Here is a 17354-nt window from a genome sequence, read left to right on the forward strand (position 1 = left end):
AGGGAGCTAATATCCAAAATATATAAAGTACTCATACAACTTGACACTAAAAAAAAAAATTAAAAATCTGATTAAAAAAATTCTGATTAGAAAATGGGCAGAGGACACAAATAAGCATTATTCCAAATAAGAAATACAGATGACCAACAGACACATGAAAAAATGTTCAATATCACTAATCATCAGGGAAATGTAAATCAAAACCACAATATCACCCCACACCAGTCAGAATGGCTAGTTATCAAAAAAAAAAAAGAACAAATGTAGAAAGGATATGGAGAAAAGGGAACCCTCTTATGCTGCTGGTGGCATTGAAAATTGTTGCAGCCACTATGGAAGGCAATATGGAGGTTTCTCAAAAAGCTAAAAAATAGAAATACCATATGACCTAGTAATTCCACTCCTGGGAATTTACACAAAGAAAACAAAATCACCAACGTGAAAAGATATATGTACTATGTTTATTGCAGCATTATTTATAATAGCCAAGATACAGAAGCAACCTAGGTGTCCAACAATAAATGAATGACTAAAGATGTGATACATATATACAATAGAATATTACTCAGACATAAAAAAAGAGAAATATTGCCATTTGTGACAACATGGATGGACTCAGAGGGTGTTATGCTAAATGAAGTAAGCCAGACAGAGAAAGACAAATACCATATGATTTCATTTATCTGTGAAATCTAAAATACAAATGGACAAATATGCAGAAACTTATAAATACAGAAAAGACTGGTGGTTGCCATAAGAGAAAAGGTGAAATGGATAAAGAGATATAAATACCCAATTCTAAAATAAATTACTCGCAAGGCTGAAAGTACAACATAGGGAATATCATCAATAATATTGTAATATCTTTGTACGTTGATGGATGGTGGCTACAAGTATGGTGATAAGCATTTAGTAATGTACATAACTGATGAAACATTTTGCTCAGTTGAAACAATACTGGATATCAACTATATTTCAAATATATATATATAAGTCTAGAAAATTTTTAAAAATCACTATGCACTGAATTCATTTTCAGCCCTGGGGTTCACTTATATGCTTTCCTTCATAAACATGTCAAGCAGAATAGCTCTGAATATGACAGACCTATGCTTAGAATGAGCTGTTATGATGTGATCTCAGCCACCACAATTTTTAAACTGAGAAAGTGATGCTTCACTGGAAAATACACCTAAAAGAACCTTACAGTTTTCTTTGGTGTCTTGGAAGGGGTCTGTAAGGATGACTTCATGGAAGAGCGCAGATTCCTGGACACCCTGCTGGGCATTCTCCTTGGAAGGGGTGGTGTAGAAGCCTCTTCCTCCTCACTGTCAGAATCTGAAATCTCTGCTGCTGGGAGAAACTCCTCCTCCTCTTGGTCACTTTTACTATTGCCTAAAAATCTGAATGGTGGGACACATTATTTCTGATAATTCAGTGTTTTAAGTCTAAATAAGACATTCCCTAACAGGTCAGTGCAGATTAGAGGCATTGTAGAGTCTCTCCTGCAACCAAGCAATATAGGATGTGTTCCTCTTCTTGGACCCTTGCTACTGAGATGCTCTACTAAAAGTTTAATATATATTATCTCATTCAATCCCTCAACACTTTTTTGACTTGTATATTACTATTCCCATTTTATAGATGAGGAAACTTGAGACTTGGAAAGGTTAAATAATCTTACAAAGGTGTAACCTAGGTGCTAAATGACAAAGGTCAGGTTCAAATCCAAGTCTATCAGAATTAAAGTTCATGCTTTTAGGCACCCCACTAACAACCTTGGTAAGTGTGATGATTAAAGGGTCCTGGGAGCCACTTTAGCCCAGGGCAATGTTTCTTGCCTTTTAGAAATGATGACATTTATGTGAAATTAATATAATTCCAGACATACTAGGTAAAAGGTGAATTTAAATGGAATAGCAAACAATAATTGAGGAACGTAAGAGGCCTGAAGATATAAGATCATAAATACAAAGATGGCAGTGACAAATGTTTTTTCTGCCTGCCAAGAAGCAGTCTCACCGAAGCTGCTGCCTAATCCGACTCATAGTCAAGAGAGAAGTCTTTCTGCGGATACAGTGGGGTGTAGAGGTGGCTTCATGCTGGACTTCTGGTTCTTTTGCCTCCCTGCAAGGTATCACAGAAGGTTATGGGAAGCTGTTTTAGGCACTCTTTTTACAGCCACTTTGGAAGGATCTAGCTAATCACACTTTGCTAAAAAGTTTATAATTTAAGTTTGACTCAAACCCAGAAATTGAAGTTTTAAATCAAACTCACCACTTCCCTAACTGGAGACCAGAATATACTAATCCCTGGCAGGGTTCCTTGTCCTTTTTTGTTTCTGATGCAGCTATATATTTAACACAAAGTATCTACTAAGCAAACCTATAATGGACCAGGTGCTGGGATATCTGAGCAATAAACACTGATATGTACTTTCTGGCTTATCATATATGTGCAAGCCCATTACTTACAAACGTTGTCTACTGTCAAACTGCAAAATTTATTCTAGATACATCACCTTACTGTACTATATGTGAGAATAGTTTCCAGTTTTTTAAAAAACTAAGAAACTGTTACAATGTGGCACAACCCCACAGAAATACAAAGAATTATTAGAGAATACTATAAGAATCTATATGCTAAAAAGCTGGAAAACCTAGAAGAAATGAACAACTTCCTAGAAAAATACAACCTTCCAAGACTGACCAAGGAAGAAACAGAAAATCTAAAAAGACCAATTACCAGCAACGAAATTGAAACAGTAATCAAAAAACTACCCAAGAACAAAACTCTCAGGCCAGATGGATTCACAGCTGAATTTTATCAGACATATAGAGAAGACATAATACCCATTCTCCTTAAAGTTTTCCAAAAAATAGAAGAGGAGGGAATACTTCCCAACTCATTCTACGAAGCCAGCATCACTCTAATATCAAAACCAGGCAAAGACTCCACCAAAAAAGAAAATTACAGACCAATATCACTGATGAACACAGATGCAAAAATACTCAACAAAATATTAGCAAACCAAATTCAAAAATACATCAAGAGGATCATACACCATAATCAAGGGGGATTCATCTCAGGGATGCAAGGATGGTTCAACATTCAAAAATCCATCAACATCATCCACCACATCAACAAAAAGGACAAAAACCCCATGATCATCGCCATAGACGCTGAAAAAGCATTTGACAAAATTCAACATCCATTTATGATAAAAACTCTCAACAAAATGGGTATAGATGGCAAGTACCTCAACATAATAAAGGCCATATATGACAAACCCACAGCCAACATCATACTTAACAGCAAGAAGCTGAAAACTTTCCCTCTAAGATCAGGAACAAGACAGGGATGCCCACTCTCCCCACTGTTATTCAACATAGTGCTGGAGGTCCAGCCATGGCAATCAGACAAAACAAAGAAATACAAGGCATCCAGATGTTAAAGAAGAAGTCCAACTGTCACTATTTGCTGATGACATGATACATAGAAAACCCTGAAGACTCCACTCCAAAACTACTAGAACAAATGTCTGAATTCAGCAAAGTTGCAGGATACAAAATTAATACACAGAAATCTGTTGCATTCCTATACACTAACGATGAACTAGCAGAAAGAGAAATCAGGAAAACAATTCTATTCACAATTGCATCAAAAATAATAAAATACCTAGGAATAAACCTAACCAAGGAAGTGAAAGACCTATACCCTGAAAACTACAAGACACTCTTAAGAGAAACTAAAAAGGACACTAACAAATAGAAACTCATCCCATACTCTTGGCTAGGAAGAATTAATATTGTCAAAATGGCCATCCTGCCTAAAGCAATCTATAGATTCAATGCAATCTCTATTAAAATACCAACAGCATTTTTCAACAAACTGGAACAAATAGTTTTAAAATTCATATGGAACCACAAAGGACCCCGAATACCCAAAGCAATCCTGAGAAGGAAGAATAAAGCAGGAGGGATCTCACTTCCCAACTTCAAGCTCTACTACAAAGCCACAGTAATTAAGACAATTTGGTACTGGCACAAGAACAGACCCATAGACCAATAGAACAGACTAGAGAGGCCAGATATTAACCCAAACATATATGGTCAATTAATATACGATAAAGGAGCCATGGACATACAATGAGGAAATGACAGCCTCTTCAACAGCTGGTGTTGGCAAAACTGGACAGCTACATGTAAGAGAATGAAACTGGATCATTGTCTAGCCCCATACACTAAAGTATATTCGAAATGGATCAAAGACCTGAATGTAAGTCATGAAACCATAAAACTCTTAGAAAAAAACATAGGCAAAAATCTCTTGGACATAAACATGAGCAACTTCTTCATGAACATATCTCCCCAGGCAAAGGAAACAAAAGCAAAAATGAACAAGTGGGACTATATCGAACTAAAAGCTTCTGTACAGCAAAGGACACCATCAGCAGAATAAAAAGGCATCCTACAGTATATGGGAAAATAATAAATGACAGATCTGATAAACGGTTGACATCCAAAATATATAAAGAGCTCATGCACCTCAACCAACAAAAAGCAAATAATCCAATTAAAAAATGGTCAGAGGAGCTGAACAGTTCTCCAAAGAAGAGATTCATATGGTCAGCAGACACATGAAAAGATGCTCCACATCGCTAGTTATCAGAGAAATGCAAATTAAAACCACAATGAGATATCACCTCACACAAGTAAGGATGGCCATTATCCAAAAGACAAACAACAACAAATGTTGGCGAGGTTGTGGAGAAAGGGGAACCCTCCTACACTGCTGGTGGGAATGTAATAACTTAGTTCAACCATTGTGGAAAGCAGTATGGAGGTTCCTCAAAAAACTCAAAAAAGAAATACCATTTGACCCAGGAATTTCACTCCTAGGAATTTACCCCAAGAATGCAGCAGCCCAGTTTGAAAAAGACTTATGCACCCCTATGTTTATCGCAGCACTATTCACAATAGCCAAGAAATGGAAGCAACCTAAGTGTCTATCAGTAGATGAATGGATAAAGAAGATGATGTGGTACATATACACAATGGAATATTATTCAGACATAAGAAAAACAAACCCTACCATTTGCAACAACATGGATGGAACTAGAGGGTATTATGCTCAGTGAAATAAGCCAGGCAGAGAAAGACAAGTACCAAATGATTTCACTCATCTGTGGAGTATTAAGAACAAAGAAAAAGACTGAAGGAACAAAACAGCAGCAGACTCACAGAACCCAAGAATTGACTTACAGTTACCAAAGGGAAAGGGAGTGGGGAGGATGGGTGGGAAAGGAGAAATTAAGTGGGGGGAAAAGAATGGGGGCATTATGATTAGCATGTATAATGTGGGGCGGGGGACACGGAGAGAGGGCTGTACAACACAGAGAAGATAAGTAGGGATTCTACAGCATCCTGCTATGCTGATGGACAGTGACTGTGGTGGGGTATGTGGGGCACGCTTGGTGATTGGGGCAGTCTAGTAAACATAATGTTCCTCATGTAATTGTAGATTAATGATACCAAAATAAAAAAAAATTTTTTTAAATGTGGGAAAAAGCCATAGCAAATGAAATCTAGGACTGGATTTGGGAAATCAATTCTGGTTTGGGAAATTATCCTCTGCAACGATGATTCCCCAAAGGACAGTTGGGTTTATCACGAGCATTCAAAGAGCTTTTCAAAAATGCAGATTCCTGAACCCAACACTTGGAGATTAATTCACTAAGTCTAGAAAGAGGCTCTGAAATCTGTATTTTGGGAAAGCCCGCCTGGGTTATTCTGTAACACACAGATTTGTGACTCACTGCTCTTACTTTATCGACTGTGACCTACACATTTCACATCATGTGAAGGACCTCTACTTGCTCTGTGGGAGGCAGGGCAACATCCCCAGTCACCTCTTTTTGATGTACACTGGTTTCAGAACCACAGAAGCCATCGAGGATCTCCGTCCCACTCTGACAGGGATAAGTGTACTTTCCTCACTAATCTCTGTGGTTTTCAAAGCTGGGACTCGTGTTCTTAGGATCATTTGATATTCAGCTGAAGCCTTATCATCCTTGGCACAAGAGTGTCGCATGTCTTCAGTTTTCTGTGGGGCTTTCAGAGCTGGAGATAAGGTCTGAAGTCCATCAAGCTGAGACCTCTTTGAAGGTGAGGTGATCTCCAAGAAGGCCACTTTCCGTTTAGTTTTTCCAGGAGAATCCAATGAGTCCTGTGAAGTCGTCTGGGAAATCCTAGTGTTAGGGGTCCTAGGGAAACCTAAGCCCAAGAGAAATCACCATAAATAATGAGTGAATTTTATAACTAGCACTATATACTCCCCTTAATCTCGTAATAGCTAAATTCATCTACTGAAGTTATACAAAGACATACATTACCCATAGTTAGAATTCTCCCATGCTTTCTTTCCCCAGGTCAGATAGCTCTTACTATTTTCAGTCTCTTTCCTAAATTCCATGGGTGATTCTCTTAGTTAGAACAATAAGTTGACTTTGACTATTCAATCCGTTTTTGTGTAAAAATGTTCAGCAATCAGACTCTCCTGAAGTAATCTACAGAAGAGAGGTTCTCAGCCAGAATGCACACTCTCAGCCCCCATTCAACAACATTGGAAAAAATTAACACCAATGGCTAACACCAAAGCCTAGAAATTTCTCAACCCAGGTTATATCTACCCATAGATAGAAGATGGATCCCTGAGGCAAGAGACTGGGTTCCATGAATACACAGACCCACATTTGAATTTTCTCTTTTCTCATTATGACCAAAGGAACCAAGAACCTAGCCATTCATTCACAGATACCAACTGAGCTGCTGAAATGGCAAGATATGTGCTAGGTGCTAGAAGGAAACAAAAAACGTTGAATGAGACCCAATCGTTGCCCCCATCCAAAATAGCCAAAGAGGGGCTCTGATACACATAAATGTCTGCAATATGAAGTAAAATAAGTGTCCTAAAGCACCTAAGTGCTAATAAATATGGCTCTTGAGACAGACCTTGAAAGACAGGCAAAATTTCAACAGAGTTGAAAGGGAAAGGAGGAGGAATATGTGAGAAGAATAATGAGATCAATGTGAGCTGAAGCAACAAGGCTGAAAAGAGGCTTTCACTTAAATCATAGCACATGGTATACAGGGAATTAATTCCTGCAGGTAAGGTGAGAGAAGCCTACTAGTACTGAGTAACAAATACGAGAGCAACTCATGTCTAGATGAATATAAAAATGCCCCAATGTCTTGGTCCCCCTCATACCTCATTTTCCCATCTTTGTCAGAAACAATCCAAAATGTGTCCATTGTATCCATCCTCCCACCTCTAATTATGCAACTGTGTCAAGTCTAAATTTCTTATTCTGACTTTCAAGATCCTGCAAAATTAACAGTAAAAAAAATACTGCTATTATCTCTAAATGGTGATATTACCAATTACTTCTTTCATAACTTTTCTGTATTTCCCAAATGTTTTATATATTTTTATTTGGCTCCTGAACACACACTGTACTAAGGAACAATACAAATAACTGGGCACATACATAAAAAATTTCAAAAGAACCAATGACCCATTATAGGATGAGGATGAGCTCTCAGAACCTCCATGGAGTGGCTTTCAGATATAAGTGAAAAAATTAAGACAGAAAAGAATATATCCAGTATGCTACCCTACTGGGTAAAAAAGAACAGGAAATAAAATTGTATGTATGTTTGTATATATGTAAATGAGTGTGTATATATGTGTTTATATACATCTGCTGAATTTTGCAAAAAACAAAGGAAAGATAAATCAGAAACTGATAAAACTGATTACTTAAAAAAGATGGGGTAAAAACAGGGTATGAGGGTAAAGAAAGGAATGGAGCTTCTCTGAGCATACTTGTTTTAAATAGTTTTGACAAACTATGCTAACATTTCACATGTTTAAAAAAATTAATCAAAGATCAAAAAAGTCCTAAAATTAAACAGAAATAAGAGAATGAACCTAACTGTATCTCCAATAATATAACTATCAGAAGAAAAACTTTTACCAGAGTAACTTTTCTCCCTCAGTGGAATATATTCTAAAGGCATAAGGAACTGCAAATAAATTCTGAATTTTATTTAACAAGTTTACTGCTGGTAGTAGTATCAGAATAGCAACTGTGACTTAATTTTGTTTATCAGGAATGGTCCTAGAAACCAGGGCTCTTCTGGAACAAGGGAGATACAATTGTGGAATATGGGAAAGTGGGGAAGAAACTTGTGGTGTAGATTAAAAGTATCAGTATGAATTAAAGAGTTTTAAAATAGGTGTTTCTTAGCTTTCCCACTAATGATCTAAAAACAGTGTTATCTTGGTAGCAGAGCTCTTAATGGAAATAGCTGATTACAGGGCTCAATCAACATCACTAATCATTAGGGAAGTACAAAAATGACATACCACCTAACACCGATTAGGATGGCTACTATCAAGAGCATAGAAAATATCAAGTATTGGTGAGGGTGTGGGAAACTGGAACTCTCATGAACTGTTGATAGGAATGTAAAATGATGCAGCTGCTATGGAAAACGGTATGGTGATTCCTCAAAAACTTAAAAATAGAATTACCATATGATCCATCAATTCTACTTTTGGTTATATTCCTAAAATGAAAGCAGGAATTTGAGCAGGTATTTGTACACCTACGTTCACTGTGGCATTAGTCACAATAGCCAAAAGGTGGAAGCAGCCCAAGTGTCTATCAACAAATGAATGGATAAAAAAGACTATGGTGTATACATACAATAGACCATTATTCAGCTTATAAAATAAAGGAAATTTTACCACACACAGCCAAAGCAATCTTGAGAAAGAGCAAAGCTGGAGGCATCGCAGGCCCTTACTTCAAACTACATTACAAACCTATAGTAATCAAAATAGTATGGTAATGGCATGAAAACAAGACACATAGGTCAGTAGAATGGAATAGAGTCCAAAATAAACCCACACATATATATGGTCCATTAATTTACAACAAAAGAGCCAAGAATATACAATGGGGAAAGGACAGTCTCTTCAGTAAATGGTACTGGGGAAAATAGACAGCCACATGTAAAAGAGTGAAACTGCATCGCTATCATACATTGTACACAAAAATTAACTCTAAATGGATTAAAGACTTGAACATAAAAAAAATCCTAGAAGTAAACATAGTAAGCTCCTTGACATCAGTCTTGGCAGTTTTTTTTGGGATCTGACAGCAAAAGCAAAGACAACAAAAGCAAAAATAAACAAATTGGACTATGTCAAACTCAAAAGCTTCTGAACAGCAAAGGAAACCAACAAAATGAAAAGGCAGCCTACTGAAAGGGAGAAAATATTTGCAAATCATTGTATCTGATAGGGGTTAATAGCCAAAATACATAAAGAACTTTATACAACCAAACAACAAAAAATAATCTGATTAAAAAATGGGCAGAGGATCTAAATAGACATTTTTCTGAAGAAGACATACAGATGGCCAACAGAGACATGAGAAGAGGCTCAACATTATTCATCATCAGGGAAATGCAAATCAAAATCACAGTGAGGTATCACCACACACCTGTTAGAATGACTAGTATTAAAAAGACAAGAAAAAAGAAGTATTGGGGAGGATGTGGAGAAAAAGGAATCCTTGTATACTGTTGGTGGGATTGTAATTAGTGTAGCAACTACAGATAATAGTATGGAGTTTCCTCAAAAAATCAAAAATAGAACTACCATATGACCCTGTAATTCCACTTCTGAGTATTTACCTCAAGAAAATTAAAACACTAACTGAAAGACACATGCACCCTCATGTTCACTGTAGCATTACTTACAATCAAGACATGGAAAGAACCTAAGTGCCCATTGATGGATAAATGGGTAAAGAAAACTTGATATATAATGATGGACTATTATTCAGCCATAAAAAAAATGGAATCTTTCCATTTGCAACATGGATGGACCCCCCAGGGCATTATGCTAAGTGAAACAAGGCTGACAGAGAAAGACAAATACTATATAATCTCACTTATATGTGGAATATAAATTAAAAAAAAAAAACAAGCTCATAGATACAGAGAACAGATTGGTGGTTGCCAGAGGTGGGGTGTGAAGGGATAGATAAAATAAGTGAAGGGGGATCAAAAAGTAGAAAATTCTAGTCATAAAATAAGTAAGTCATGGGACATAATGTACAGCATGACGACTATACAGCTAATACTATATTACATATTTGAATGTTGTTAAAAAAGTAAACCTTACAAGTCCTCATTGCAAGAAAAAAATGTGTTAACTATGTGTGGTGACATGTTGACTAGACTTAGTGAGATCATTTTACAATATATATAAATATGAAATCACTATGCTGTATACCTAAAACTAATGTTATATGTCAAGTGTACATCAATTTTAAAAAAGGAAATTTAAATACATATGTAACATGGATGAACTTTGAGGACATTAAACTAAAACAAATGGAAAAGGATAAATACCAAATGATTCCACTTACATGAGGCATCTATAGTAGTCAAATTCAGAGACAGAAGGTAGAATGGTGGTTGTCAGAGGATGGGGGTGTGAGAAAGGAGAGTTACTGTTTAATGGCTGCAGTTTCAGTTTGGGGAGATGATGAAGAGGATGGTGATGATAGTTGTACAACAATGAATGCACTTAATGCCACTTAAAAATGATTAAAATGATTAATTTTAGGTTACATATATTTCAACATGTGTCCAATCCTTGTCTGGCCCACTGCTGTAGCATGGGCCAAACTCAATACTGTAGCATGAATTAATACTTTATGATATTCTTTTAGGCTCAATATGCCCACTGTGACCCATTTCACACTTACTGCTGAGCTCCAGTCTCTTCCTTGCCCTTGGGGTGACAGGACGGGAAGGAGTTCGGCGAGATTTGGAGGTGGAGTGTCTTGATTCAATCCTTTTGACCGCATGCTCTGCTGTGGTCCAAGAAGGGCTTTCTGTGCTCTTAGTCTTGGCTCCCATGGGCTTCCAGCATCGAGGGCTGCTTTCCTGTAGCTTATCCAACTCTGCAAATATTTCTGGGGATAGTGGTCTGAATTTCTTCTCATTCCAAGATAGTTTCACAAAGAGTGTCTTCTTATTTTTCAGATGCATAGGTATCACTTCATCTGGGCCTAAAGCCACAACCTGAATTTTAAAAGTAGGTGAAGAGGAAGAAATAAGAACCAGAAGAGCCAAGGAATGCTCCATGAGAGCTATGATTAAAAGGCATTTAAGTCTGCATCCTTACCTGGAACTTCACTTTTTCAAAAAAGTACAGATATGGTATAGCATATTTCCACAGACTCCTCCTCACTGATATCCATGCCCAACGTTGCTTTCTTTTCCAGTCCATTCTATTCACTTAAGCGAAATTTCCCCACAAATATTTCTCTAAGTATGTTCTCCTAATCAGTAGTCTCCATGGCTCCCCACTAGAGCAAGATCCAATTACTTAAACTGTTTTTCAGTGTCTTCTAAAATCTGACCCCACTTTACTTCCTGAGTACTTTTCAAAATGGCCTCCCATCACTCCTTGAGCGTGGCTTGTCACAGCTCTGCCCACTCCCACCATCATGCCCTGCCTAACCACTCTCTTGCCTGTCTGCCTTTCTAAATCTACCCATCTTGCTGCTTCAACTTCTACACCTGCCTTTCACTCCTTCACTAACTCAAAGATAAATTGTTGCATGTTATGCTTGGCAAACAGATTAGAAAACTCTGAATCTAGTCACGCCAGACCAAGGTCTCTGAGTCCTACACCATTAAACCAACCACCTAATCACCGTGCCACCATACTTCACATTATGATCTGCTCCCATTTTGGAGGCCTGAAGTAGCTTGAGAAATAACCTGTATTTTAGTCTCCAAACCAGTGCTCCAACTGAGCCTACAGTTCACTGGAACCTGATTTATCATAAAATCCTATAAAATATATTTGCCTGAAGCAACTAGCACTCTTTGTACTGGTTTACTCAAGGTGAAGTCCTCATTTAAACAAGTATATCTAGCCTCAAAATGCTTTATGTGTGCTACAGTCATAGCTAAATATATTTTCCCACTGAGATACACTTGCTAATTCCTGTTTATCCCTCAGGTCACAACCTAAATGTCACTTCCTTCAGGAGACTCCTACACATGGTAAGTGCTCTCAAAAAATATTTCTTGAGATAAAGTAAGCAGGCAAGCAGAGAACACGACGAATAGGAAAGATTTATTTCCCTGGGGTAAATTAGAGCCACCAATTGAGGTCATACAGTTTATGAGGCTGCTAGAAACAAGCTTCAAAATAGAACTGAGGATCAAGGCATCACCTACCTGCACATGGCCAATGATGCTCTCAGCATTAATGTTGCTGTCACAGGCAGGGTAATCATACCAGAATATCTCCTGTGTATCAGGCTTCCGGCCTAGCAAATGCTGTTTACGGACAGGGACTTCACAGAATCGGATAAGCCACTGCACTCGAGCACGTTTTTTGGAATGAGGTTCAGAATCTAGGAGGGATAGGTGGAAAAGAGAAGATTAAGAAGATGCAAGAACATTTTATTAAACAATTCCTAGGTACCAGATTGTGCCAAGCACCTGATAATACTTGATTAACATATAATCCTACATCCTCACCATACCCTTCAAGGTAGGTACTATAGCTATCTCCCTTTTACAGGCAAAGTAATCAAGTTACAGGGCCCTTAAATAACTCGTCAAAGGTCACGACCAACCAGCAGTGATCTGACTCCACCCAGCACCCCTGTTCTTTTCACTTTGCTCTACTTCCTAATGGTGCCAGTAGTCATCACAGAAATTAGAAAAGGAACCTCAGAGGGGCAAGTCTGATCACAGGTACTGGGCAAATCTTGCACATCAGTAATTATAAAGAGCCTCAAACATAAGCAACAAAAAACACCAAAAAACCCTGGCAACAGTCAGAGCATCAGCCACTAAAATGACTTCTGGCAAACATGCTTGCAACCTTCAGCTTTATCACTGTAATACACCATTACTGTCATTCCATACCACCATTAGGTCCATGAGAAAGGACATAGACTCACTAGTGCATTATCATCACCTCATCTCTTCCTTAGCTCTCTTCAGAAAAAGACACAAACCAATGGAACACAAGGATTCTAAAATCTATACACAGAGGCCCATACCTTAAGCACAAAGGCCCACAGTGCCAATGTGCCCCCCCTTGGGGATGTTAGTTTGATGAGGTTTTCCTCTGCACTGTCAAATATCCTTCCTATCTCCCTAATGTAAAAACTCCTTACCCACTCATTCTCAGTTCCTTCTTTTAGGCACATAGACTGCCACAGGACTAACAGCCACATCATTTATTTCCTAGCTCTTCGAAGAGGCAGTTTTGTATAGCTTCAAATCTCGATCTTCTCAGGCCTCCTTTAGGAACTCTGCCCCATTCCTGCCTTTCTGTATTCTTCTCTTTTGCAGAGGGTCAAAGCTCAGAAAATCAGCTGAGGCTGTGAGTATAGATTTGCAGGACTACCCTCCCTTTCTTCCTCCAGCCTTAGGGGCAGTAGTGGTTTTCTGCATTCACCAATCTCTGGGAAATACCACTTTTGTTCCTCCAGTCTTTTTTTCCCCCAACATTTATACTCAAGTCCCACTGGGTAAAACACCTAAAGGGTTTTTGTTTTCCTGACTGCTGATCCACTGATACACCTTCCCAACCCAACTTACCCCCTCCCTTGTAAAAAAAGTTGCATTTGCAAAATTCATTTTTCTCATGTCAAAACCAGAGGACACATCTCTACTACAGTGCAAATCACTTATTTTCTTCTTGACCCTTTCTGAATTCATCTTTCCTCTCCATTTCAAAAAATCCTGCCTTTCTTAGCCACTCCTAAAAATAATGGAAAAGCTAAATTCTCCAGCACCCCCAATCCCATTTTTACCCAATACTGCTCTAGTCAGTTAAGAAGTTCAATAGATGGAAGAAAGTACAGCTAGTGCTTAAGTGACCCCCCACCTCAGAATCAGTGGTTCATTCTCCACATGCTGCTGTGAACACAGGAATCAGCAACCACCTCTCTTACCCACCACCTAGCACTTCCCAATCATTCATGACAAGGAACAGCTTTAGTTCAGCCGCAAACTCACCGTCTTCAAACAGTTCAACCAACTTAGCAACATATGGATTTTCATCATCATCCCCTTTAATCAACACAAACCGGCCAACTTGGATGTGGATCTCAGTCGAGCAACCTTCTATTTTCACACTCATTTCTCTAGGAAATAAAGGAGAAACATGTTAGGAAATCAATTTAAGGGTGGACCGAGCTCTTCAGACCTGAGCACAGAAGTGCTTTCCAACTGGAAAATCCCCTAGATAGTCTATTTCCTGACCAATTCTCCACTGAGGAAACAAATTCACCCATAAAGTCATAAACAGGAGTAGATGAAATGGATTGAATGATTAATGCAGAGGATTTAATTTAAATACCAACTTCTCTCAGTTATTGAGAAAAAAACAAAAACAAACAAAAAGGCTCCCCAAGGCATGAAAACTGCCCAATTATACCAAATTATTCTGAGATTTCTAGAACAGAGAGGACACAGTAACAAGTACTACCCTGTTATCATGCAGAATTAGAGAAACCACCTTTAAAAAAAAAATCATACACATCAAAATTTATTACCCCGACATAGCATCCTCTTCTGTCACTAACTGCTGTATTTGTGCTACCATCGTCTTGCATCAAACAAAACATTTTTCCCCATATTTACTGTCCCTCAATTAAATATTAACTGTCCCTCAATGCTCCATCTGTAGTAACTAGACAAGCTGGATACAAGTTATTCACAGTTTAGCTTGGAGAAGCTATTATTTCCAGGAAACCAAAGAACTCCATCACTCACTTGTAGGTTTGGGACTGCAATTTTTGATCCAGCAATGACTTGCTAACCCATGAATATGTTTGGTGTTCGGCCTTGTAGGGTAGTACACCATAGCTCTGGTGTAAAAGTTACTAAGTCTGAGTTAACAGCACAACACTTTGACTGATGGATTCTAGGACACAGTCCCTGCCTTCAGTGAGTTCAGCCTTCTTTTCTGCCCCTGCTATACTCACACATTTTAGACTTAGAAAACATTTTCTTGGAGGAAAAAGTCAAATTCTATGTAAACTGAACATGGGAGATTTAGCATAATCTCTGTACAATTTGTGCTGTGGTTACTTATTTCCATCCAGGGAAACAGGAGGGTTGATGTGGAAGAAAAGAAACTAAATATTCAGAAATACTTACTTCAAGAACATATGTAACACTAACTTACCTTTAATATGCTCTTTCTAATGGATGATGTAATAAAACTTGGAACTTCTCACCTTTCCACAATGAAATCAGGCAAAATAGGCTACTGAGATAACAGACAAAAGATGCAAGTACATCTCAATACTTGCTAAGCTGTGACATTTTTAAAAATTGTAGTTATCCTGAGAGTACTTTGTAGCAAATTGGTATCTCCCAGGAAACTTTCTACAATTCTTGAATAAAGTCACTGTAGGATAAATGGCTTGATTTGTCACTTTGACTATGATATTTGGGTCTACTGGCACAATTGTGTCATTTTTCCAACCAAAAATTGGCATATTGAAGTACTGTCTCCATACCTGTAAGTGTTCATGTATACCTAAGAACATCAAGAACATTCATGCTCTCAACACTTTTAAATCCATACCATATTTTAGCTTTTATAAAGCAGGCATCCTCCTTCAAAAACCAAACCAAGATAAAATTTAGCATTACTTTTCTAGATCATGAGCTATGTTCAATAATAAGATCAGTTCATATGCATATATATGTGTGCAAGGGTGGGTGATTTATCCCAGGCTGAGCAGGCACTTGTATCAAAAGGAAGGCTATCTGGGCCTGGAAACATAACCTGCCTTTCCTTGGTCTACCACTCTGCTCCAGGTCTGCTTTTCCAAACCTGAAACAGATCACAGTTGTTAGTGCCCTCACACTCATGCAATTGCTGGTCTTTCTTCCTGCATGTCTTTGCAAGGATGGCTCAGGTCTCAGCTCCGATGAAACTTCCTTACCTAGGCCTTCATTGACACTCAATGGAAAGTTACCTCCTACCCCCTGAGACTGTTCCTCAGGGTCATGCTGCATAACACCACCCTATTATCGAAGCAATAACCATTATATTACTCTCTTATTTACTGTGCTTCCTACATTAGACTATTAACTTTCAAAAGAGCAGTGATCTTAGGACCTTGTCAATCTTGTTCATAACTGCATCCCCAGGACCTAGGCTAGGACTTGGCACATAATAGATGAATGAATGAATGAACAAACCATGAACTGCTTTTAAAAATCATTACCGGGGGAGATTCTCAAGATAGCGGCATGAGTTGGGTGGTGGAAATCTCTTCCCAAAACCATATATATTTTGAAAATACAGCAAATATAACTATTCCTAAGAGTGACCAGAAAATACAGTACAACAGCCAGGCTACATCTACATCTGTGAGAACTCAACATCTCACGAAAAGGATAAGATACAAAGCCGTGACCCAGCGGGACCCGAGCACTCCCCCCATCCCAGCTCATTGGCGGGAGGAAAAGAATTAGTCGGGAGGGAGTGGAAGCACAGACCTGCTAAATAACCAGCCCTAGTAATCTGCCCTGGGAGCACAGACACACATTGCATGGTGCACTGGATATTAGAGGAACGGAAAAGCAAAATCCGAGACTAAGACTGCGAACAGGTTCCCACAGCCAGCTGCTGTGGGAAAAAAGAAAAGCGGGAGCTTTAAAAGTCTTAAAGGGACAAGGGTTTAACAGGTGGACAAGATCGTCCCGGCACACTCAGCCCAGCAGGTTGGGAACTTTAAGTAACTTCAGGTGCCCTAAACCCCCTGGGTGGCAACGCAGCACTGAAGCCCCTCATGGTGATAAGCAGTCTGCCATTCAGTCACCCCCGCTGGCACTGCAAGTGAACCAGACTACCCACGATTGCTGCGGAGCAACCAGGGAACAGCCCCACTCACAGCAACCACACAGAGGCTTCTCCCAGCATGCGGCTAACCAAGCCAGACCCAGAGGCTGGCCCCTGCCCACAGTTAACCGACACAGACAGTGGAGACCAGCTCAGAGTCTGGAAGGCAAAAGCGGCTTTATTCTCAGGTTGAACATGTGCTGCTCACTTGCAACCCCTGCCAAGTGCCCTAGGCCATCCAGAGGGCTGCCCCGCCCACGGCAGCTCAGGGGATTAACCCAGAGGCTGCCCCCTGCACCCGCCTGACTGGCACAGGCAGAGGAAACCGCCGCGGAGTCCGGGAAGCACATAGAGGCTCTGATCTCGTGGCA

The 17354-nt window shown here is 39.0% G+C and overlaps 1 protein-coding gene across 1 annotated transcript in view; it reads right to left on the minus strand.

Annotated features, from left to right (window-relative positions):
- ORC1 (origin recognition complex subunit 1) overlaps window positions 1-17354 on the minus strand; it is a 39968-nt gene that overhangs the window by 14712 nt on the left and 7902 nt on the right. The window contains exons 2-7 of the mRNA XM_037021750.2: window positions 14139-14266; window positions 12339-12517; window positions 10850-11168; window positions 5912-6275; window positions 2023-2127; window positions 1208-1403 (exon numbers count right to left, since the gene is read on the minus strand). Of these exons, the coding sequence (XP_036877645.2) occupies window positions 1208-1403; window positions 2023-2127; window positions 5912-6275; window positions 10850-11168; window positions 12339-12517; window positions 14139-14266 (1291 nt within the window). The remainder of the gene's footprint in view (window positions 1-1207; window positions 1404-2022; window positions 2128-5911; window positions 6276-10849; window positions 11169-12338; window positions 12518-14138; window positions 14267-17354) is intronic.

The sequence above is a fragment of the Manis javanica genome, chromosome 4 (genome assembly GCF_040802235.1).
Source record: "Manis javanica isolate MJ-LG chromosome 4, MJ_LKY, whole genome shotgun sequence".
NCBI classification, from domain to species: Eukaryota; Metazoa; Chordata; class Mammalia; order Pholidota; family Manidae; genus Manis; species Manis javanica.